Here is a 26,970-nt window from a genome sequence, read left to right on the forward strand (position 1 = left end):
TACTTTTTCTAATTGTTTTTATTTTATTATCCAGGATTTCTAATATTATGCTGAACCTTAGTTCAGTTGATGGTAGCTAAAACTCTTGTCACATTCCTGACCTTGAAAGGGAAGCTTTTAAGGTTTTTTCATTTACTGAATTTTAATGATAAATAAATGTTGAAACATATCAATTTTTTTTTTGGTAACTGCACTGAGTTGATTGTGGGGCTTCATTTTTAAGCTATTAAGACATAAATGATACCGGAAGACTTTTCTGTCTGGAGCCATTTTTGCAATCCTGAATTAATCCATAATTGATTATAACTAATACACACATACGTCTAAATATCTATAAAAACATATACATATATATGTATATATCAAAATCAAACCTGTCAGCGTTGAGTGGATTCTGACTCATAGCAACCCCATAGGTCACAGTAGAACTGCCTAATAGGGTTTACAAGGAGCACCTGGTGGATTCCAACTGCTGACCTTTTGGTTAGCAGCCATACTCTTACCACTACACCACCAGGGTTTCCATATATGTATATACCTAGTCATACAGACAGATGGATAGATTGGATAGATAGATTAGATATATACATATAGATGTAGATAAAGCCAGAGACAGAGGATTTTAAAGCCACGTGCATGTGTGCAATAGGTCTGTGTTTTTCTCGTATTATGCTTATCAAGTTTTAGTATAAAACTTACTCCCATCTCATAAAACTAATTCTACAGCTTTCCCCATTACTTAAGTTAGAGATATCTGTACTCACTGAGAAAACCATATCAGTTTGTGACTTTTAGAGGTGGAAAAAATATGGGGAAAGGTTTGTCATCACCATGATTTATTATTATTATTAGTTATTTTCTATCCCAGTTTTCTATCCCGGTTTTGTGACAATTAAGGATTTTATATTTCCCAGCAACACATAAAAAGGCTCTTATTTTTTATGTATTTGTAGCTCTATTTCTTGACTGGCTTTGCCAGAGATTTGTCAATCTTACACATTTTTTCAAAGATTCAACTTGGGTGCTTTTAATCTTTATTTTTAATTACATCTCATTTGCTTCTTAGCTCTTTTGGTTTACTGTGTCACTTCATCACCAGCCTCAATGATTTTATTCATTTATGTTGGGGTGCAATGGAACACATGTGTCTTAGTTTCCTAGTACGACTTTAACAAAATACCACAAAACGGGGTGGTTTTAAAGAAGAAAAATTTACTCTCTTACAGTTCTAGAGGCTAGGAGTCCAAATTAGGGTTATCAGCCGTGTTGACTGCTTCTAGGACCCTGAGACAGAAACTGTTCTTGCCTCTCTCCTAGCTTCTGGTGGCTCCCTGAAATCCTTGGTGTTCCTTGATTTGCATCTGCTTCCAGAGTCACATGGCTATCCTTCCTCTGTCTAACGCTCTCTCTTGTCACCATCTTTTATAAAGCACCCCTCAGATTGGATTAGAACCCACCCTATTCCAGTATAACTTCATGTTAACTGATAACATCTTCAAAGGCCTTATTTCTAAACAAGGTCACATTCACAGGCACCAAGGTCAGGATTCCACATTTTTTTTTGAGGTTGGGGGGGAGAGACACAATTTAATCCATAATACCAGTCATGCATTTTTTTAAAGCTTTACTGTGTCCTAAAATGTGAGAGGGTTACAAGCCACTGGTCTATAACCACTGTTTACAAACTTCTCTGATCATAAGGATTGCCTATGAGGAGTGTGAAAAACATATATTCCCAGGTAGTACATTTAGTGGGTAGGATTCAGTTTACCTGGGCTGTGGTGCAAGAATTCATATTTTTAGAAAACCTTGGCAGGTGCTTCTGAGTATCAACAACGTTTGGAAATCACTGAATTTGAGCACCTACAAAACACCAACCAAAACCCACTTCTGTGGAATCGATTCCCACTTACAGTGACCCTATAGGGCTTCCAAGGCTGTAATCTCTGTGGAAACAGGCTGCCACATCTTTCTCCCATGCAGTTGCTGGTGGTCTCCAACTGTCGACCTTTGGGTTAGCCATCGATCACTGTAACACTGCGCCACCAGGGCTCCCTTACAAAATATAGTCTATTGCCAAAAGTATAACAAGTGATCTCTACGGTTTCAGTGAGTTACAGATGTTTAAGAGTTTTCAGGAAAATGTGGAGGTGGCAGGCAATCCAGGAAGAGAAAAGAGTTATTAAAGAACAAAACTTGAGAGAAAGGAGGTCAGCTCTTAAAAGTAATTAGTCTTATGAAAATGTAAAGTGCAACAGAGAGTAGCAAGAGCTAGAGAGTTAAATAGAGTCCACAGCATAGAGCCATACTAAGCAGACTGGATGTTATTCTGAGAGGAATGAGAAGCAATTCAAAGGATTTAACGAGGAAAGAGACACGAACAGATATGTTCTTTAGAAGGGTGTGTTTAGCTACAATGGAGAAAATTAACTGGAGCGGAAGCAGGTATGAAGATAGAGTTACACCCTTGAGGTGAATATGTAATGGTGGCCTGAACTATGATACAGTTGAGGAGCAAAAGATTATTAGACATTAAAAAAAAAAAAGATATAGGTAAAAGACACACTGAGTAGAATCAACAGAAATTAGTGATGACATCTATCCTGAGACCAGGAGAACTAGGTGGTGCCCGACTACCACTACCTACTCGTTCTGACCAGGAACACAACAGATGGTACCAAATAGGATGGGAGAAAAATGTAAAACAAAACTCAAATTCTTAAAAAAAAAAAAAAAAGGCCAGACTTACCAGACCAATAGAGATGAGAGGAACCCCCGAGACCACTGCCCTGCGATACCCTTTAAACTTTGTACTGAAACCACTCCCAGAGCACACTCTTTGGCTAAATAACAGATTGGCTCATAAAATAAACAATATCACCCATGAGTACTGTGCTCCATTAAAAAATCATCTATATGAGCCCAACGGTCAACATTTACCTTAAAGCAAAGGTGAGAAGGTATGGGGGGGTAGGGAAGCAAGATTAATGGAAATGGAACAACCAGAATAGAAACAATGACGATGTTAACACATTGTGGAAAATGTAACCAATGTCACTGAACCATAAGTATAGAAATTGTTAAATGGGAACCTAATTTGCTGTGTAAACTTTCATCAAAAGCACAATAAAACATTATTTAAAAAAAAAAAAAGACTAGATATCAGGAGTATAAGAAAAGGAAGAGCAAGTGCACCCGCATTCATTTATTATTCATGAGTATTCTCTGAGCTATAAATTTTGAATTTAATATATTTACCTACAACTGTTCAGGCATTCTCTAAAATACTGAGGAAAAAGTTGGAATTTTTATACTTTATCCAAAATTATCAGAGATTTTAACTAATATTGATGATAATATATAAATAAGTATTCAAGCTCATAGTAAGTAAAAATGACTAGAGACATGTTCGTTTCATAGTATGTCATATTCCTTGTCATTTCAGTTTTGGTCTGAATTACATTTACCCATCTTCCTGCATCACTGGAATACCACCACAACACCCTCATACCCTGAGGCACCACTGAATTCCGTGGTCTCACCAGCAGAGACTGACCTGAGGATAAAGGAAATCATGAAGAAATTAGACCAGCTGATCCCACCCAGGCCTTTCCCCCACGTGAACACCACCACCAGCTCAGCACACAGCAGAGTCACCGTGCTCAGCCCTCGTGACACCTACTGCATAGGGGAGCACCTAGACCTCCTGCTGGAGGTGAGGGACTACCTGGGACGCAGAAAGGAGTACGGTGGGGATTTCCTGAGGGCCAGGATGTCTTCCCCAGCCCTGAAGGCAGGCGCTTCAGGAGAGGTGACCGACTTCAACAACGGCACCTACCTTGTCCGCTTCACTCTGTTCTGGGAGGGCCAGGTGTCTCTGTCCCTGCTGCTCATTCACCCCAGTGAGGGGGTGTCAGCACTCTGGAGGGCAAGGAACCAAGGCTATGACAGGGTGATCTTCACTGGCCAGTTTGCCAATGGAACCTCTCGTGTTCTCTCTGAATGTGGCCTGACCCTAAACACAAGTGCTGAACTGTGCCAGTACCTGGACACTCGAGACCAAGAAGCCTTCTACTGTGTGAAACCCCAACATATGCCCTGTAGGGCCCTGACCTACATGTCTACCAGCAATCGAGAAATTTCTTATCTTACTCTCAAGGAAAAGAGTCTTTTTTACAGGTAAATATACTTTTAGACACACTGAAAGGTGCTCAGAGGCAGAGGTATTTCACCCATTTCCATGAGTATTGAGCATGATCCTCTCAGATCCGTCCTCTACTCAGGTTTCAGGCCAGATGTGTGGTGTCTTCATAGGTCCCCTGTTCATGAGTCCCACTGCCAAGGTTTGCATTTTCACTGAGTTGTTTAATAAAAGAGGGCTGCACTATATACTCTATAGCATGTATACCTGTACTTCACCATAATGACGAGTTGAATCTCAGATTCAGTCCCTTTTTTTTCACTGTAGACCTAGGTTTTATATAATATGTCCAGTGGAGAAGTATTCTGCTTTGTAAATAGATGTTACACCATAAAAGGATTCCTTGAGCAGTGTATGGTAACATCCATGTTCCTTCACCCTCCTATCATATTCTGCAGATCCTGCCTCTTAAATATCTTTTCTATTCATCCAGTTCTCTCTATCTTTAGTGCTATCACCTTTCTTAGTCATCTAGTGTTGCTATAACAGAAATACCACAAGTGGCTGCCTTTAACAAAGAGAAGTTTTTTTCTTCACAGTAAAGTAGGCTAAAAGTCCAAATTCAGGAGGTAAGTTCCAGGGGAAGGCTTTCTCTCTCTGTTAGCCTTCTCATCAATCTTCCCCTCAGACTAGGAGCTTCTCCACACAGGGAACCCAGGTCCAAAGGATGTCATCTGCTCCCGGCATTGCTTTCTTGGTGATAAGAGGTCCCGCTGTCTCTGCTTGCTTCTCTCTTTTATATCTCAAAAGGGATTGCCTTAAGACACAATCCAATCTCGTAGGTTGAGTCCTGCCTCACTAACACAGCTGCAGCCCAACCCCTCCCCCCCCCATTAATATCATAGAGGCAGGATTTACAAGATACAGGAAAATTACACAATATCTGGAATCATGGCCCAGCCAAATTGAGACATACGTTTTTGGGGGGACATAATTTAATCCATGACACCACCATTATCTCATCCAGATTACTTTTAACAGCTTCCCAACTGGTTTCTGTCTCACCAACTATGCCCTCTTTAATCCATTCTCCACTCTGCAGCCTGAGTAATCTTTCCAAAAAGGTTCTCCTACTGATCATCGCTAGTTGATCTCATGAGAGATATTTCTCAGCAGCTACTGCTTTTTTTTTTTTTTTTTTTTACTGCTCAGGTTAGAGTTCTTCATATTTGCCAAGTTGTGACCTAGTAATTCCTGGAAGCCCCTGTGTCTTAGTTACCTAGTGCTGCTGTAATAAAAATACCACAAGTAGGTGGTTTTAAAGAACAAAAACATATTTTCTCACAGTCCTGGAGGCTAAATTCCAAATCAGGGTCTTGATCATGTTGATTTCTTTCTTGTCAGTAGTCTCGGGCATTCCTTGGTTCTTCAGCTTGTAAACAGTCCTCACATGTCATCTGTCTTCCCCCTTCTGTATATCTATTGTATTTATTCTGGTCATTTTATAAATCAGAAGTGATTAATTTCAGGATCCACTCTACACTGGTATGATTTTATCTGATCAGTTGCTTGCATTGCATCATGGAAGATGATTATATTACATTAGATTACACAGTGGAAGATAATCTGCTCCACCCAAGCACAACCAATTTAATCATATATAACTACCCCATTACAGTGGCTAGACTAATATTTGGTTAAACAATTGGGAACCACAGCCTAGCCAAATTGACACATAAAATTAACCATCACACCCTGGTTGAAGAGGCCTTCATAAACTGAAGTGTAAGCAGACTTCTATTAATCGTGGCAGCATCAACAGCATGCCCTTCTCCTCTTGCTTATTTCTTGGTCTCTCTGTTCTCTGCTAAGCTGTAAAATATTTCATTGCTTAGAATTAATTATCAGGGCCTCTTCATGTGTCACTTTGAGGATTGACACAGGGTAACTATCCTACCTACCTTTTGGTCACCACAAATCCCAGAACTTGTGGATCTTTCTCTTGCCAATCCCTAAAACCATCTATCAGTTCTACACTCTAGCTCATTTGCCAACTTTTCATAAGCCTCAGGGACTCAGTCCACTGCCTCTTCCTTTCCATTCTGCCACCATCCATTTTATTCCCTGGGATTCCCTTCTCCTAAGCCTGGCTACAGAGCAGAATGCTAGATTCTCAGCCACTGTGTTCTTAGTAGTTTCCAAAACCAAGTTTACAGTCTTTTTACTCTTAAGGGTTCAAAAGATATTTTAATTGCTAAGAGGAAGTCAAAAATGGATACCAAACATGGAAAAATTGACATGCATTTCAGAATCTTACCTAGTTATCCAAGTTTTGGCTCGTGATCCATAGTCTCTGACTCCCTTCTGAAATTAGTAAAAGCACAGTAGAGTTGTTTCTTTCCTTTTATCTCTGATTGTGTAGCTTATCCAATCTCCCCCTACGCACCACCTGTCCCTATGCCTAAGTCCCATTAAGGGTGAAAGACATGCTGATTCCTCCCCTCTTCTTGGGATTCAACCTGAAGAGGTAACCAAAGCAGATCAGATACCAGGTGCCTATTGTATCTTGTACCTGGGTTTCCATTCCTCTTGCCTGGACTTACATAAACACATACACGAGTATGAAACAAAGCATGGGCCATAGGGAGGGTAAGGGCTTTGAAGCAGGAAGGATCAAGTAGTCTTTCATCAATTGGAGGAAATAAATACAATGTACATTTATGCATGCATCAGACTGAAGACTACTCTCAACCAGGAACTTTGATGTTAGGGATACAGGAGTGGATGAGTCAAATCCATTACCTTCCTTCATAAGCTTACAAAGCAAGTCTCTAGAAAAATTTGAAGGTAAGAGTAGTAGGAAACATGAGTAAAGAGGGTCCTGTGATTAAAAGGTTTTCATGCCATACTAAGGGGCCCCGCATCCATAGTAAGTGATGCAGAGATAATAAAGATTTTAAGCAGTTATGTAGTTGCATTTGCAATTAGAAAGAATGTTCTAGCAGTTGTGTTGAAGAATTTTGGTGGGATAAAGCTGCGACAAACTAGCCAATTAGAGGCTCACGATAATCTAAGAAATATATAACGTGAACTTGAACAGTTAATGTGGAAGCAGAAAGGGAGAAAGGATCTTGCAGATTAGATAAGTATTTTGAATCTAAAATTCTAGGACACACTGATTACATGTGGCAGATAAGCAGAGCTGCCCTGAACTTCAGGTTCTCTTAGCAGGGCAGTATTCCAAAATCCTAATTCATTTGCAACCCCCAATATATCTAAAATTTATATTAACAAAAATAGTTAAAAATCATCCTTCTCTCCCAAGCAGGTGATTCGTCTTATCTATATTGTGTAGACAGGCAGGAGGCTAATTAATTGTCCTATTTTCTGAAGGTCCAATGTGGGAGTTGAAATGATGAAAGACCTTAAACACATCGCAGTCTCCCGATGTAACAGTAAGTCGCTTCTGTTCCATGGTAGGCATTGCTTGACACAGTCTTTTCGGGGACATTCTTACACAGAGAAAAGTTTATCAGTACCAACCCTAGCAATCACAGATGCCCTGGAGCTCAATTTCTAGCAGTTGTCTATTGAGACAACACCTTGGATTTTGAAGAGAGAAATCAATTCTAGCAAATAGTTTCAAACTCTGTTTGTTACATATTTCATCTCAATTTATCCAAAGGAGAAAATATTAGTATCCTACATTCATGTTTAATCCTAGGAGCTTGCCTCATAGAGCCAGTGGTTCTGTCTGAGGCACTAGGCAAAGTGTCTGTTAGCTATCCATACCTTTGGAGTAGGAACATTTTGGTATGGTTTCCTAATTCTCTGCTGGCATGTTCTCCTCACTTCTAGTTGATGCACTCAAAAATTTTATATGGAGTTGCTATTTTACTGAAACTGTTTTAATGGTAAACACAAAGCCATGTTATTTAGGAAAGAATAATTGTTTACATTATCTTAGCTTCAAACTTTCTATAAAGCTCATCATAGCTTACCAATAACCTTCATTATGAGACTTACTTCAGCTTATAATGATTGATTCTCAGTATTTATTCATTTATTCATCAAACATTTATTGAGGGTCTAATAGATATGAGGCATTTCGGACAAATAGAGAACAATAAATGCTCCAATAGGTTGCAATCTGAGAGACATGCAACAGACCAACTCTATGAAGAAAATAAAAAGGCAGAAGGGTTTCTGTTAAAGCTAGTATTTGACTGAGTCATGAAGGATCTCTGTAGTCAGAGAATGAGAAGAAAAATAAACCTTGTAAAGATCATAAGTAGGGTTACCAGAAATAGCAAATAAAAATATAAAATGCCCTGGTAAATTTTAATTTTTAACTACCTATAATTATATGCAAGGTCCCTGGCTGATGCAAACAATTTTCCCTGGACTAAACCTAAAGGTTGGCAGTTTGGACCCACCCAGCAGTGTCGCAGAAGAAAGGCCTAGTAATCTGATCACATAAAATATTACAGCCAAGCCATTGAAGATGGTGCCCTAGATAGATGCACCATGCTGTCCCTCTGCAGCAAAGCCCTGAAAAACTAAGTAAAACAGATATAAACATCAACCCTGGAACCCTAAGCATCAAACAAAGGAACAAAGAACTAGATCAAACACCGAATGTAAAAAGAAACTGACAGAAAACAGAAAAAGATGAGAGGTATGGAATGGAAGTCCCCTGCCAACTAAAATGCACAGTGTGGCCATCTTAAAGCACAGCCAGCGATGACACAAGACAGGGTGTACGAGAAGGCAACTTCAGAGCTCCCAGCAAGACACAGAGCACCCAGTAACCAGAGAAACACACTTTCCCACCCCTCACTGTTCTACTCTGTATGCTACCTCCCCCCTTCCCACCAGCCCCTAGGTCTGCCTCACCTCCACCCATCAGCTACCACTGTGCCATCCCTTTTTTTTGTTGTTTTGTTTTTCTCTCCTTTCTTTCTCCCTCCCACCTAGCCCTATACACCACCTCCCACCTTCTGGTCAGCCTCCACTGTGTTGTCATGGGTAGTGTGTCCTGGCACTCAGGGTCACCACCACAACAGGCCTGACCACCCCTCCCTTCTCACCAGTTGACCAGCTGCTTAATGATGAGAAGTTAGCCCATATCACTCTCTGCCTGACACCCCCACCCATCTGGCAAGGGGCTGTGAATGCTCCCACACCACTGGACCGAATTTAGGAGACAGACAGCACCTGCCCAGTTCACCCTCAGCCACCTCACCAAACCTGTATACAGTGAAGCGGGCTTGCCCTGCCTGCTACTATCCTGCTCAACTAGACAAGGTGGTAAAAGTTATCACGCCAACAAACAAGCAAGCATCAAAGCACACCCAGCCCACCCACATACAATTGATAAAGAAAATAATACTTTAATGTCTCAGACAGAGCAGACAATATCAAGACATAAAAAAGTAGGACAAGATGGATCCAGCAAGTGACCAAATTAAGAATCAGATACCCTTCCAGCGGAAGAAAAGGTACTGGAACTACCTAATATAGAATTCAAAAAACAAATACTTAGGCATCTCCAAGAGATTAGGAGAGAGGTCAAGAAAAAAAAACAGACAAAACCAAGGAAAAAATAGACAAAATCATGGAAAACACAGAAAAATCAATGAAAACATAGCCAAAATCAAGGAAAACACAAATAAAGCAATAGAAGAATTCAGGAAAATAATACAAGAACAAAACATCAAAATAAACAATTAGAAATCATACAAAAACAGCAACTAGGAATCCAAAAGACAAAAAAAAAAAAAAATTTAGAAGTGGACAACTCAATAGAAGGTTTTAAGAGTAAGTTTGAAAAATGGAAGACAAAATCAGTGAAACTGAAGACAAATACATGACACCACTTTCAGGAAAAAACCAGAGAAAAGAATGAAGAAAACCTAAGAATTACGTAGGACACAGACAAGAGCAAAATTTTGCTCTTGATCAGAGTTCCAGGACAAGGGGAGAAAATGGAAAACAAAGAGAAGACAGTTGAAGATTTGCTGGCAGAAAATTTCCCAAGTATCATTAAAGATGAAAAGCTAACCATCCAAGAAGCTCATGTAGGATAGGCCCCAAAAGAAAGTCAGAAAGACATATCATAATCACACTTGCCAAAACCAAAGACAAAGAAAGAATCCTGAGAGTAGCTCGAGAAAAATAAAAAGTCATATACAAAAGGGAAAAAAATAAGACTAAACTCTGATTGCTCAGCAGAAACTATACAGGCAACAAGGCAATGGGATGACATACATAAAACCTTAAAGAATAAAACTGCCAACCAAGAATAATTATATATACTACAAAACAATCTCTCAAATACTGTCACAACATTAGGACATTTCCAGATAGTAAGGAAATTCATAAAAACCAAACCAAATTTACAAGAAATATTAAAGGGGGTCCTTTGATTAGAGAAGTGACAACATCAGACAACGACCTGAATCCAGGACATAGGACAGCTTCAGCCAGATACTAACCTAGGTAAAGAACTCTCAATAATAAAACAAAGCTAAAAGACAGGGAAGCAGATGTCAATCTGTAAATGACAACAATGTCAAAATAATAAAACGGGGAATTAACGATATATGTATAGAACTTTCAAATGGAGAGGAACCAAAGCCATATCAAGTAATAAAAGACGGGTTCAAACTTAGGAAGATAAGGGTTAATTTCAAGGTAATCACAAAATTAACAAACCTACACATCAAAATAAAAAAGGAGAAAAACATAAAAGACTCAGTAAACAAAAATCTAAAAAAAACAAAAGAAAAGAAAATCCACAAACAAAAGGAACTTAGCACAGGTAAGTGTGAGGAACAAAGAAAATGTAAGTCATCTTTTCAGGGTTTTTTGCTTCGCTCTCTTCCTTCCCTCCTTTCCTTTCTCACACCCATCTAGCCCAGTGTGCTGTCCCCACACTTCCTTGATGGGCTGTGCCACACCACTTGGCTAAAGAGACACCAGCGCATGGCCTCCATGGTTCTGTGCCACCCCCAAAGGCCAGCTCCTTCAGTGCAATAGTTGGTATTTTTCTTTTTCTTTCCTCTCCTCCCTTTTCCTTCACCCTCCCATCTAGGTCCTGCATTGCCTCCACCCCTTCCTGACTGCGCATGCAGCACTACCCAGCGAGAGAGACATCAGCTTGCCAACACCCCAATTCTGCCCCACCTGCAATGGCTGGCTCCCCTAGCACTGTATTTATTTTATTGTTATTTTTTCTTTTTTGTTGTTGTTTTTCTTTTCTTTCTCTTCTGTCCTTTCCTTTCTCCTACCCACCTAGCCCCGTGCTCTGCCCACACCCCTTCTCAGCTGGCCGAGCCATACTACTCAGCTAGAGTCACTGGTATACAGCCTTGCCAGGCCTGCTAGGCTTCCACCCACCGAATCCTACCGTGCTGTCACTTTTATTTAATTTTTTCTTTTGGCTTTCACTTTTTTTGCTTCTGTTTCCCTATCTTCTCCTCTTTATCTCGCCCACTTAGCACCACACATCGCATCCTCTCCCTTCCCTCCTGCTATCTGTACTGCGCGTTAAGCATCATGCCCCTAGGCACCCCAGCACAGACAACCAGACTACCAGACCCCACCCTGCACTGCCTCCTGGCCTGTCACATCAGTCCCATGACCCATGCCTGCCCCCCCCCCGGACCTGCCCTGATATACCACAGCTTAGCAATCAGCCCTATCCACCTGGACTAGGTGGTGAGAAATATCACACAGACGAGGCAGCAACAAAGCATGCCCAGCATGCCTGCCCAGACAAAACCAAGTAATTACAAAAAGCAGGATAAAACAAATAAATCTACAATCAATAAATGAAGAAAACAATTGCTGAATGTCCCGGAGACAGCAGACAATATCACAACATAAAAAGACAGGACAAGCCTTCAGAAAGCAACCAAAATAAAACACCAGTTGACCTTCAGTAGAAGAAAAGGCACAGGAACTACCTGATAGTGAATTCAAAATTCTTAAATTCAGTGGTCTTTAAAGGACTAGGAAAGAGTTGAAGGAACACACAGAAAAAAATAAGGAAAAAATACACACAAAAAAGGGAAAATACAGACAATATGAGGGAAAATACAAACAAAGCAATAGAATAATTGAGGAAAATAACATGGGAAAAAAAATCAAACTAATCAAACAACTAGAAATCTTACAAGAACCGCAGCTAGAAATCCAAAAGATAAACAACAAGATTTCAGAAATGGACAGTGCAATAGGAGGTTTTAGGAGCAAATACGAAACAACTGAAAAAAGGATGAGTGAAATTGAAGACCAATCTTTAGATACCACTTCGTTTGAGGAAAAATCAGAGAAAAGAATGAAGAAAAATGAAGAAACCCTGAGAATGACGTGGGATACAAACAAAAGAAAAATTTGGGTGTGATCAGAGCACCAGAACAGGAGGAGAAAATGGAAAACACAAAACGAATCACTGAAAATTTGCTGACAGAAAACTTCCCTAATATCATGAAAGATGAAAAGCTGACTATCCAAGAAGCTCAATGAATACCATACAGGAGAGACCCCAAAAGAAAATCACCAAGGTATATCATAATCACACTCTCAAAAACCAAAGACAAAGAATCCTGAGAGCAGCTCAAGAAAAAAAAAAAAAAAAAACTCACATACAAGGGGGAAACAAGACTAAGCTCTGATTACTCAGCAGAAACCACGCAGGGAAGAAGGCAATGGGATGACATACATAAAACCCTGGAAAAAAAAAAAAAGAAACTGCCAACCAAGAATAATGTATCTCACAAAACTATCACTGAAATATGGTGAAATCAGGACTTTCCAGATAAAGGGAAATTAAGGGAATATGTAAAAGACCAGACCAAGCTTACAAGAATTACTAAAGTGAGCCCTCAGGTTAGAGGACCAACAATAACCTGAATCTAGGACACGGGACAGCATCAGCCAGATACCAATCTAAGTAATGAGCTCTAAAGGATAAAACAAAACTAAAAGATCTACAACAGGAAACCAGCCAGGTCAATCTGTAAATGTTAACAATGTCAGAATGCTAAAAGAAGGAATAAGCAGTGTAGGTACAGAACTTTCAAACAGAAAGGAAGTCAAGGTGGTATCAAGTAATAAAAGACTGGTTTAAACTTAGGAATATAGGGTAAAATTCAAGGTAACCACAAAGAAAGTTAACCTACTCATCAAAATAAAGAAGAAAAACATAAAGTCTCAGTATACACAATATCTACAAAAATAAAAGAAATGAAAAAAAAATCCACAGACAAAAGGAATTTATCCCTGGAGAGTATGAGGAACAAAGAAAACATCAGCACCACAAAACAAAAAGGTGCTACAAAATGACAGCAATAAACTCACACCTATCAATAATCACACTAAACGTAAATGGATTCAATGCATCCATAAAAACAAAGACAGTAACAGATGGGTAAAAAAGACAGAACCCATCAATATGCTGTATACAAGAGACACACCTTAGAAACAAAGATGTAAAAACCAAAGGACGGAAAAAAAATCATCAAGCAAACAGCAACCAAAAAAGAGCAGAGTGGCAATACAAATCTCAGATAAAATAGATTTTAAAACAAAATCCACCACAAAGGACAAGGAAGGACATTATATAATGATGAAAGGGACAATCCACCACGAGCACATAATCATAATAAATATCTATGCACCTGTGTTAGTCATCTCGTGCTGCCATAACAGAAATACCAAAAGTGGATGGCTTTAACAAAGAGAAATTTATTTTTTCACAGTCTAGTAGGTTACAAGTCCAAATTCAGGGCATCGGCTTTGCAGGAAGGCTTTCTTTCTCTGTCGGCTTGGGAGGAATGTCCTTGTCCTCAATCTTCCCCTGGTCAAGGAGCTTCTCAGGTGCAGGGACCTGTGTCCAAAAAACGCACTCTGCTCCTGGTGCTCTTTCTTGGTAGTATGAGGTCCCCAGCTCTCTGCTTGCTTCCCTTTCATCTCTTGAGAGATAAAAGGTGGTGCAGGCCATACTCCAGAGACATTCCCTTTACCTTGGATCAGGGGAGTGACCTGGATAAGGATGGTGTTACAATCTCACTCTAATCCTCTGAGCATAAAATTACAATCACAAAATGGAGGACAACCACACAATACTGGTAATCATGGCCAAACCAAACCATGGAGGACACAATTCAATCCATGACGGCACCCAAACACAGGATTCCAAAATATGTAAAACAAACCCTAACAGCATCAAAAAGAGAAATTGAAAGTTCCACGATAGTAGTAGGAGACTTCAACACACCACTATGGATAAGGACAGAACATCTAGGAAGAAACTCAACAAAGATACAGAAGATCTAAAGGCCACAATCAACCACCTTGACCTCATAGACATATACCAAACACTCCGCCCAATACCAGCAAAGCACACGTTCTTTTCCAATGCACATGGAACATTCTCTGCAATAGACCAAATCTTAAGCCACAAAGCAACCCTCAACAAAATTCAGAACATTGAGATAATACAGTATCTTCTCTGATCACAACATAAAGTAGAAATTAACAACAGGAAGAGGAAGGAAAAAAAATCAAATACATAAGAAACTGAATAACACCCTGCTTAAAAACCATTGGGTAATAAAAGAAATCAAAGGTGGAATAAAGAAAATTCCTAGAATCAAACAAGAATGAAAAGACATCATATCAAAACCTTTGAGACACAGCAAAGGCAGTGCTCAGAGGGCAATTTATAGCAACAGATGCATATATCAAAAAAAAAAAAAAGGAAACAAAATCAAAACATTAGCTACACAACTCAAACAAACAGAAAAAGAACAGCGGAAGAAGCCCACGGAAATCAGAAGAAGAAAGGAAATAATAAAGATCAGCAGAAATAAATGAACTAAAGAATAGAAAAACAATGGTAAAAATAAACAAGAACAAAATTTGGTTCTCTGAAAGAATCAACAAAATCAACAAACCACTGGCCAAATCAACAAAAGAAAAACAGGCGAGGACACAAATAACACAAATAAGGAACGAAACAGGGGACATTACAACAGACCCAACTGAAATAAAAAGGATCATAACAGAGTACAAGAAAAACTATACTCCAACAAATTTGAAAACCTGGAGGAAATGGAAAAATTTCCAGAAATATACTACACACCTAAATGAACACAAACTCAGGCTGAAAATCTGAACAGACTCATAACAAGAGATTGAAAAGGTAATTTAAAAAACTTCCAACAAAAAAGCCCTAGCCCAGATGACTTCACTGGAGAATTCTACCAAGCACTCAGAAATGAGCTTGCACAGTACTACTCAAACTATCCCGGAACAGAGAAAAGGAAGCATTACTTCAAATTCATCCTATGAAATTCATTCTGTGAGTCTGAAGTAGAACCAAAAGACTTCACTTTGTTCTCTCAGTATAACCCTGATACAAAACCAGCCAAAAACACCACAAAAAAAAATTACAGACCAGTATCTTTCATAAATACAGGTCCAAAAACTCTCAACAAAATTCTAGTCAATAGAATCCAGCATCATACCAAAAAATAGTACACCTTGACCAAGTGGTATTCTTACCAGGTATGCAAAGATGGTTCAACATTAGGAAATCAATCAGCATAGTCCAACACACAAATAAAACAAAAGAAAAAAATCACAAGATCATCTCCATTGACTCAGAAAAGGCATTCAATAAAGTCCAACACCCATTTCTGATAAAAACTCTCAATAAAATAGGTATAGAAGGGAAATTCCTCAACATAATGAAGGGCATCTATACAAAATCAACAGCCTTTTAATGGAGAGAGGCCGACAGTATTCCCCCTGAGAACAGGAGCAAGGCAAGAACGTCCTTTATCACCACTCCTATTTAACATTGTGTCAGAAGTCCTAGCTAGAGCAATAAGGCAGAAAAATAAATAAAAGGCATCCAAATTGGTAAGCAAGAAATAAAACTGTCCCTATTTGCAGATGATATAATGCTATACATAATATATATATTTTATATATATATATATATGTGTGTGTGTATATATATAGACAGAGAGAGAAGTCAAAAGACTCCATAAGAAAACTGCTGGAACTAACAGAAAGATTCAGCAGCATAGCACAATACAAGATAAACATACAAAAATCAATTGGATTCCTATACACAAATAAAGAGAACTAAAAAAAGGAAATCAGGAAAGCAATACCATTTATAATAACCCCTAAAAAAAAAAACTTAGGAATCAATTTAACCAGGGATCTAAAAGACCCATACAAAGAAAACTACAAAGCACTACTGCAAGAAACCAAACAAGACCTACATAAATGGAAAAACATACCATGCTTATGGACAGGTAGACTCAACATCATGAAAATGTCAATTCTACCTAAACCAATCTACAAATACAATGCAATCCTGATCCAAATTCCAATAGCATTCTTTAATGAGATGGAAAAAATAATCATTAACTTTATATGGATAGGAAAGACGTCACTCATAAGTAAAGCATTACAGAAGAAGAAGAATAAAATAGGACTAGCACTACTTGACCTCAGAACCTACTACATAGCTACAGTAGTCAAAACAGGCTGGTACCAGTACAATGACATTGACCAGTGGAACAGAATTGAGAACCCAGATGTAAATTCATCCACCTACGGTCACATGATATGCTACCAAAGTCCAGAGTCCATTAAATGGGGAAAAGACAGTCTTTTTAACAAATGCTACTGGCAAAACTGGATGTCCATCTGTAAAAAAATGAAGCAGGGCCCATACCTCACACCATACATAAAAACTAATTAAAAATGGACCAAAGATCTAAATACAAAACCAAAAACCATAAAGAGCATAGAAGAAAAAATAGGGTCAATGCTAGAGGCCCAAGTACATGGCATAAATAGGATACAAATCATAACTAAAAATACAGAAATACCAGAAGATAAGCTAGATAACTTCCTTTGGCTAGAACTGACATTTTCATGATGTTGAGTCTACCTATCCATAAGCATGGCATGTTTTTCCATTTATATAGGTCCTATCCTTAAAAATTAAACATTTATGCCCACCAAAAGACATCACCGAAAGAGTAAAAAGAGAACCTATAGGCTGGGGAAAAAATTGGGGGGCTATGACAAATCCAAAAAAGGTCTAATCTCTAAAATCTATAGGAAAATTCAATACCTCTACAACAAAAAGACAAATAATCCAATTTAAAAAAGGGCAAAGGATACAAACAGACATTTCACAAAAAGAGACATTCAGGCAGCTAACAAACACATGAGGAAATGCTTATGATCACTAGCAATTACAGAAATGCAAATCAAAACTACAATGAGATACCATCTCACTCTTACATTACTGGTACAACTCAAAAAAACAGAAAGTAACAAATGTTGGAGAGGCTGCAAGGAGCTTGGAACGCTTATGCACTGCTGGTGGGAATGCAAAATGATACAACCATTTTGGAAAATGATACGGCATTTCCTTAAAAAGCTAGAAATAGAAAGACCACACCATCTAACTATCCCACTCCTAGGAATATATCCTAGAGAAATGACAGCCATCACACGAATAGACATACGCACACCCATGTTCACTGCGGTATTATTCATAATAGCAAAAAGATGGGAACAACCTAAGTGCCCATCAGCTGATGAATGGGTAAACAAATTATGGTACATAACACAATAGAAGACTATGCAATCATAAAGAACAGTGACAAATCTGTGAAACATCTCATGACATGGATGAATCTGGAGGGCATTATGCTCAGTGAAATAAGTCAGTCACAAAAGGACAAATACTGTTTGAGATCACTAATATAAAAACTCATGACAAGGTTTACACGCAGAAAGAAATAATCTTTGGTGTTTACGAGGGAGGGGAAGGAAAAACACTAACCAGACAATATATAAGTGGCAACTTTGGTGAAGGGTAAGACAGTACACGATACTGGGGAAATCAACACAACTTGACCAAGGGAAGGTCATGGAAGTGTCATAGATACATCCAAACTCCCTGAGGGACCGAATTACTATGCTGAGGGCTGTGGGGACCATGGTTTCAGAGGACATCTAGCTCAAATGGCATAACATAGTTTATAAGGAAAATGTTTTATATCCTACTTTGGTGAGTAGCATCTGCAGTCTCAAAAGCTTGTGAGAGGCCTTAGATAGATACTCCACTGGTCCTACCCCATCTAGAGCAAGGGAGAATGAAGGAAAACAAAGATACAGGGAAAGATTAATCCAAAGGACTGATGGACCACAACTACCATAGCCCCCACCAGATGGAGTCCAGCCCAACTACATGGTGCCTGGCTACCACCACCAACTGCTCTGACAGGGATCCCAATAGAGGGTCCCAGACAGGGCTGGAGAAAAATGTAGAACAAAATTCTAACTCACAAAAAAACACCAGACTTACTGGTCTGACAGAAACTGGAGAAACCCCGAGGTAGGGCCGCCAGACACCCTTTTAACACAGTCCTGAAGTCACTCCTGAGGTTCACCCTTCAACTAAAGATTAGACAGGCCCATAAAATAAAATAAGACTAAATAAACACACCATCCCAATGGTAAGAATAAGAAGGTAGAGGGGACAAGAAAGCTGGTAATGGGGAACCCTAGGTCAAGAAGGGAAGAGTGTTGACAAGTCGTGGGGTTGACAACCAATGTCACAAAACAATATGTGTATTAATTGTTTAATAAGAAAGTAATTTGCACTGTAAACCTTCATCTAAAGCACAATAAAGAAGAAAAATCAAAGGACAGGAAAAAATAAGTAAAGCAAACATGAGTCAAAGAAAAGCAGGAGTGGCAATGCTAATCACAGTAAAATAGACTTTAAGGGAAAATCAACCATAAAAGATAAAGAAGGACATTATATAACCATTAAAAGGACAATCCACCAGGAAGACATAACCCTAATAAATATCTACGCACCCAATGACAGGGCTCCAAAATACACAAAATAAATTCTAACAGCACTGAAAAGAGAAACAGATACTTCCATAATAATAATAAGAGACTTCAACACACCACTCTCAGTAAAGCGAAGAACATCTTTAAAGAAACTCAAAAAAGATACAGAAGATCAAAAGGCCACAATCAACCACCTTGATCTTTTACACGTATACAGAACACTCCACCCAACAGCAGCAAAGTACACATTCTTTTCCAATGCACATACAACATTCTCCAGAACACATTCTGGGCCACAAAGCAACCCTCGACAAAATCTAGGACAGTGAAATAGTGTAAATCATTCTCTCTGATGACAATGCCATAAAAGCAGAAATCATTAACAGGAAGAGCAAGGAAAAAAAATCAAAAACATGGAAAGTGAATAATACCTTACTCAAAAACAACTGAGCAATAGAAGAAATCAAAGAGAGAATCAAAAATTCCTAGAATCAAATAAGAATGAAAACACATCATACCAAATTCTCTGGGACACAGCAAAGGCAGTGCTCAGAGGTCAATTTATAGCAAAAAAAATCACACAGCAAAAAAACAGGTTAAACATTCTGCACCCCACTTTGAACTGTGGCGTCTGAGGTCTTAAATGCTAACAAGTGGCCATCCAAGATGCATCAATTGGTCTCAACCCACCTGGATCAAAGGAGAATGAAGATCACCAAGGTCACACTATAACTATGAGCCCAAGAGACAGAAAGGGCCACATGAACTAGAGACTTACATCATCCTGAGACCAGAAGAACTAGATGGTGCCCAGCCACAACTGATGACTGCCCTGACAGGGAGCACAACAGAGAACCCCTGAGGGAGCAGGAGAACAGTGGGATGCAGACCCCAAATTCTCATAAAAAGACCAGACTTAATGGTCTGACTGAGACTAGAAGAATCCTGGCAATCATGGTCCCCAAACCTTCTGTTGTCCCAGGACAGGAACCAGTCCCGAAGACAACTCATCAGACATGAAAGGAACTGGACAATGGGTTGGAGAGAGATGATGATGAAGAGTGAGCTACTTGTATCAGGTGGACACTTGAGGCTGTGTTGGCATCTCCTGTCTGGAAGGGAGATGGGAGGGTAGAGAGGGTTAGAAACTGGCAAAACCGGCACAAAAAGAGAGACTGGAAGGAGGGAGCGGGCTGACTCATTAGGGGGAGAGTAAGTGGGAGTATGGAGTAAGGTGTATATAAGCTTATATGTGACAAACTGACTTGATTTGTAAACTTTCACTGAAAGCACAATAAAAATTATTTTAAAAAAACAGGTTAAAATCAAAATGTTAGCACTACAACTTGTACAAACAGAAAGAGAACAGCAAAAGAAGCCCACGGGCACAAAAAGAAAGAAAATAATAAAGATTAGAGCAGATATAAATGAAATAGAGAAAAAATAGAAACAAGAAGATGAAAAGTTGGTTCTTTGAAAAGATCAACAAAATCGACAAATCACTGGCCAAACTGACAAAAGAAAAACAGAAGACAGAGTAAATAACCCAAACAAGAAATGACATGAGGGATATTAGAACAAATCCAACTGAAATAAAAAGTATCATAACAGAATACTATGAAAAATTATATTCAGACAAATAAATTAGAGAACCCAAGAGGAAATGGAAAAATTTCTAGAAATACACTACCTACCTAAACTAACACAAACTGAGATAGAAAATATGAACACACCTACTACAATAGAAGAGATCGAAGAGATAATTTTAAAAAACCTCCAACAACAACAACAACAAAAAAAGCCCTGGCCCATACAGCTTCAGTGGAGAATTCTACCAAACATTCAGAAAAGAGGTCACACCAGTACTAAAACTATTTCAGAGCACAGAAAGGAAGGAATGCTCCCAAATTCATTCTATGAAGCCAGCATAACCCTGATACCAAAACCAGGCAAAGACACCACAAAAAAAGAAAATTACAGACCAATATCTCTCATGAATACAGATGCATAAATTCTCAACAAAATTCTAGCCAATAGAATTCAGAATCATATCAAAAAAATAATACATGACCAAGTGGGATTCATACCAGGTATGCAAGGATGGTTCAAAATTAGAAAATCAATCAACGTAATCCACCACATAAACAGAACAAAAGAAAAAAGTCACACAATCATCTCAATCAATGCAGGGGGCATCTGATAAAGTCCAACACTCACTTCTGATAAAAACTCTCAAGAAAACAGGAATAGAAGAGAAATTCCTGAACATTACAAAGAGCATCTGTATAAAACCAACAGCAAACATCATTCTCAACAGAGAGGCTGAAAGCATTCCCCCTGAAACAGGAACAAGACAAGGATACCCTTATCATCACTCCTATTTAACATTGTGCTGGAAGTCCTAGCTAGCTAGATCAATAAGGCAAGAAAAAGAAATAAAACGCATCCAAATTGGAAAGGAAAAAGTAAAGCTAGCCCTATTCTGAGATGATATGATCCTACACATACAGAACCCCACAGGTTCTATAAGAAAACTACGGAACTAATAGAAAGATTCAGGAGAGTAGCAGGATACAAGATGAACATACAAAAATCAATTGAGCTCTATACACCAACAAGAGAACATCAAAAAAGAAATCAAGAAAAAATTTTATAATAGCCCCTAAAAAGACAAAATACTTAGGAATAAATCTAACCAGGGATCTAAAAGATCTATACAAAGAAAACTACAAAACACTATTGCAAGAAACCAAAAGAAACCCACATAAATGGAAAAATATATCATGCTCATGGATAGGAAGACTCAACAGTGTGAAAATGTCAATCCTACCCAAAGCGATCTACAGATATAATGTAAATCCGATCCAAATATCAACAGCATTCTTTAATGAGATGGAAAAACTAATCACTAACATTACATGGAAAGCAAAGAGGCCCCGGATAAGCAAAGCATTATTGAAGAAAAAGAACAAAGTAGGAGGCCTCACACTACCTTATCTCAGAACTACTATACAGCCAAGGTAGTCAAAACAGCCTGGTACTGGTACAACCACAGACACATAGACCAATGGAACAGAATCAAGAACCCAGACATACTGGGGTCTTAAATGCTAACAAGCGGCCATCTAAGATGCATCAATTGGTCTCAACCCACCTGGATCAAAGGAGAATGAAGAACACCAAGGTCACAAGATAATTATGAGCCCAACAGACAGAAAGGGCCACATGAACTAGAGACATCATCCTGAGACCAGAAGAACTAGACAGCGCATGGCCACAACCGATGACTGACCTGACAGGGAGCACAACAGAGACCCCCTGAGAGAACAGGAGAACAGTGGGATGCAGACCCCAAATTCTCATAAAAAGACCAGACTTAATGGTCTGACTGAGACTAGAAGAATCCCGGCGGTCATGGTCCCCAAACCCTCTGTTGGCCCAGGATAGGAACCATTCCTGAAGACAACTCATCAGACATGGAAGGGACTGGACAATGGGATGGAGAGAGATGATGATGAAGAGTGAGCTACTTGTATCAGGTGGACACTTGAGACTGTGTTGGCATTTCCTGTCTGGAAGGGAGATGGGAGGGTAGAGAGGGTTAGAAACTGGCAAAACGGTTACGAAAGGAGAGACTGGAAGGAGGGAGCGGACTGACTCATTAGGGGGAGAGTAAATGGGAGTATGTAATAAAGCGTATATAAGTTTATATGTGAGAGACTGCCTTGATTTGTAAACTTTCACTTAAAGCACAATAAAAATTATTAAAAAAAAAAATAAAAGAACCCAGACATAAATCCATCCACCTATGGTCAGCTGATCTTTGACAAAGTCCATTAAATGGGGAAAAGGCAGCCTTTTTAACAAATGGTGCTGGCAAAACTGGATGTCCATCTGTAAAAAAAAAAAAAGAAAACAGGGCCCATACCTCATACCACAGACAAAAACTAACTCAAAATGGATCAAAGACCTAAATATAAATTCTAAAACAATAAAGATCATGGAAAAAAAAAAGGGACAACACTAGGGGCCCTAATACATGGCATAAATACAATACATCCATAACTAAATGCACAAACATCAGAAGATAAACTAGATAACTGGATAGTTTTCTTTGTATAGGTCTTTGGATCCCTGGTTAGATTTGCTTCTAAGTATTTTATCTTTTAGGGGCTGAACCCAGCTGATTTTTGTATGTTCATCTTGTATCCTGCTACTCTGCTGAATCCTTCTATTAGTTCCAGTAGTTTCCTTGCAGAACCTGTGGGGTTCTGTATGTGTAGGATCATATCATCTCAGAATAGGGCTAACTTTACTTCTTCCTTTCCAATTTGGATGCCCTTTATTTCTTTTTCTTGCCTTATTGATCTAGCTAGCTAGGACTTCCAGCACAATGTTAAGTAGGAGTGATGATTTATGCTCATCAAAAGACTTCACCGAAAGCGTGAAAAGAGAACCTACAGACTAGGACAAAAAAAAATTAGCTATGGCACATCTGACAAGGGTCTAATCTCTAATATCTATAAATACACTTCAACACCTCAACAACAAAAAGGCATATAATCCAATTTAAAAATGGGCAAAAGGGTATGAATGGCACTTCAACAAAGAAGACATTCAGGCAGCTGACACACGAGGAAATGTTCACTATCACTGGCCATTAGAGAAACACAAATCAAAACTACAATGAGATACCATCTCACTTCAACATTACTGGCACAACTCAAAAAAAAAAAAAAAAAAAACCCAGAAAATAATCCTGGAGAGGTTACAGGGAGATTGGGACACTTATGCACTGCTAGTAGCAATGTAAAATGCTACAACCACTATGGAAAATGACGTGGTGCCTCCTTAAAAAGCTAGAAATAGAAATATCATAGGACCCAGCCATCTCACTCCTAGGAATATATCCTAAAAAAATAAGAGCCATCACACAAATAGACATATGCACACCCATGTTCACTGCAGATTATTTACAATAGCAAAAAGATGGAAACAACCTAAGTGCCCATCAAAAAATGGATGGATAAACAAACTGTGGTATGTATGTACAATGGAATACTATGCAGTGATAAAGAACAATGATGAACCTGTGAAACATCTTACAACATGGATGAATCTGGAGGGTATTATGCTGAGTGAAATTAAATCAATCACGAAAGGACAAATGCTGTATGCGACCACTATTATAAAAACTCATGAAAAGGTCTACACACAGAAAGAAACCAACTTTGATGGTTACAAAAGAGGGGAATGCTAGGGGGAGGAAATCACTAACTAGATAGTTGACAAGTGTTCACTTTGGTGAAGGGAAAGACAACATGCAATATAAGGGAAGTCAGCACAACTTGACAAAGGCAAAGTCATAGAAGCTTCCTAGACACATACAAACACCTTGAAGGACTGAGGGACTTTGGTCAAGGGCTAGGGACCATGGTTCTGGGAGACATCTAGGTCAACCGGCATAACAGTTCATAAAGAAAAACATTCTACATCCTACTTTGGTGAGCAGCAGCTGAGATCTTAACAGCTTGTGAGAGGCCATCTAAGATGTATCTACTGGTCACATCCCGCCTGGGGCAAAGGAAAATGAAGAAAACCAAAGACACAAGTAAAATAATAGTCCAAAGGACTAATGGACCACATGAACCACAGCCTCCACCAGCCTGAGTCCAGAAGAACTAGAAGGTGCTTGGCTACCACCACCAACTGCTCAGACAGGGATCACAATAGAGGGTCCTGGACAGAGCAGGAGAAAAATGTAGAACAAAATTGAAATTCACAAAAAAAGACCAGACTTACTAGTTTGACAAAGACTGATGGGACCTCCAAGACTATGGCCCCTGGATACCCTGCTAACTCAGAACTGAGGCCAGCCCCAAAGTCCACCTTTCAGCCAGAGATTTGACAGGCCTCCAAACAATAACATATATGAAGAATGTGCTTCTTAGTTCAACCAAGTATACAAGACCACATGGGCAACACCTGCCCCCCAAAAAGGACAAAAAGGCAGGAAGGGACAGGAAACCTGGATGAATGGACACGGGGAACCTGGAGTGCAGAGGGAAAGGGGTAGAGTGCTGACACATCGCAGGGTTTGCAAGCAATGTCACAAAACAATTTGTGTATAAATTTTTGAGTGAGAAAGTAATTTGTGCTGTAAACTCTCACCTTAAGTACAATAAAATTAAATAACAGGGAAAAAAAAGATTACAGTCAAGAAAACTCCATGGAAAAGTTCCACTCCATAACACGTGAGGTCAGCATGAGTTGAAACTGACTCAATAGCAATGGGTTTGTTTTTTGTTTTGTTTTGTTTTTTGTTTATGCATGTGTACATCGAAGTATAGGAAAAATATTGCACAGAGCATAAAATATTATTCCTTGTTAGAAATAATTTACATTTAATTGGGCATTCTGTATTTTTATCCGCCCCCTAGTCATGAGCAGAATTACCATGAACTCTGCTCAATACATCAATGCGGTGACATATGGAGGAATGCAGCAAAGAATGATGCTTGAAAGGGGGGAAGAAACTAAATCATGGAGATTCTCAAGGGCCATTCTGTGCAGCCAGTAGGCTTTTGAAAACCACAGAAGCCAAATGAAGGAGAGAGTGATATGATCCACTTTGTGCTTTAAAAAGTTAATTCACAATTTAATAAAATGTGCATGAGCCATAGAAAGACAATTTAAAATATTACTAAGGGATATAAAATTAAATAAATAGAAAAAGTGCACTGCTTCTAGATACGGTGACCTGATATTAAAAAGATGGCAATTATCTCTGTATTAGTTTCCTAGTGCTACTATAACAAATTACCACAAGCTTGGTTGCTTAAAACAACAAAAATTTACTTCTGTAGTTGAGAAGTTTGACACAGGTATCACTGAGCTAAAATCAAGGTATCAGCATGGCTGGATTCCTTACTGAAGGCTCTAGGGAAGAATTCATTTCCTTGATTTCTCCAGTTTCTAGAGGCTGCCCACATATCCCATAACCCCTTCCTGCATCTTCAGGGCCAACAATATCGGGTCAAGTCCTCATGTCACATCTCTCTGACCTACTCTTTCATCTCCTTCTTCTACTTTTAAGAACTGGCGTGATTAGGCTGGACAAACACAGATAATCCAGGATAATTTCACAAGCCCAAAGTCCATATCCTCAATCACATCTGGGAAGTCCCTTAGCTATGGAAACTGTGCATATGTTATACAGGTTCTGAGGATTAGGATGTGGACATCTTTGGAGGGCCATTAGTCTGCCTACCACAATCTCTAAACTCAATCTCAACAAATATAATGGCATTCTAATATTATTACCCATATACTGTTAAAAATGCTCAAGCTTATTCTAAAATTCTTAAGTAAAATAAATACACAAGAGTAATAACAGAATTTTTTATGTAATTGAAATATTCCTACAGGGCACTTAGTTTGACACTTGGCAAAATGAATACCCTGACATATAAATAGTATACAAGGTACAGCTTACCTTAACAAGCTCAGATGCTATCTTCTCACCAACGTATTCTATTACATATTATGATAGGGAGTATTTCATAAACATGGCTCTCAAGTCTCCAGGGTTATGGTATTCAACCATCCAGGCTGCAATACTACTAAGCCTCATAGAATCTTAACCATGTAACACTAAAATTCCAAAAAACTAAATAGCATTATAAAAACTCCCTTTAGCAAGCCACATTACCAGGTGAATTTTCCAATTCTGCTTCCAGCACCATTTTGCCAGTTTGTCCACAGACTACATAATTAAGACTAGCTTCTTTTTTTTATCACACCTGTACAAACATAGTACAACTGTGTAATAATGACTATCCTATGGACACAGGCAATCAAAGACTTAATGGTCTATGAGAGGCTAAGCATGGCGAAGCAAAGACTTCTGATGATTCCCC

General features: G+C 38.9%; 1 protein-coding gene across 5 annotated transcripts in view; it reads left to right on the top strand.

The window, feature by feature from the left end:
* LOC111752836 (NXPE family member 1) overlaps positions 1-26,970 on the top strand; it is an 85,741-nt gene that overhangs the window by 35,652 nt on the left and 23,119 nt on the right. For 4 of the 5 annotated variants that reach the window (XM_064269038.1, XM_064269039.1, XM_064269040.1 and 1 more), the window contains 2 exons: positions 3,446-4,179; positions 7,535-7,617. In XM_064269038.1, coding sequence (XP_064125108.1) covers positions 3,446-4,179; positions 7,535-7,617 — 817 coding nt within the window. The remainder of the gene's footprint in view (positions 1-3,445; positions 4,180-7,534; positions 7,618-26,970) is intronic. The other variant, XM_064269041.1, reaches the window with a different exon arrangement.

The sequence above is a fragment of the Loxodonta africana genome, chromosome 15 (assembly GCF_030014295.1).
Source record: "Loxodonta africana isolate mLoxAfr1 chromosome 15, mLoxAfr1.hap2, whole genome shotgun sequence".
Taxonomy (NCBI): Eukaryota; Metazoa; Chordata; class Mammalia; order Proboscidea; family Elephantidae; genus Loxodonta; species Loxodonta africana.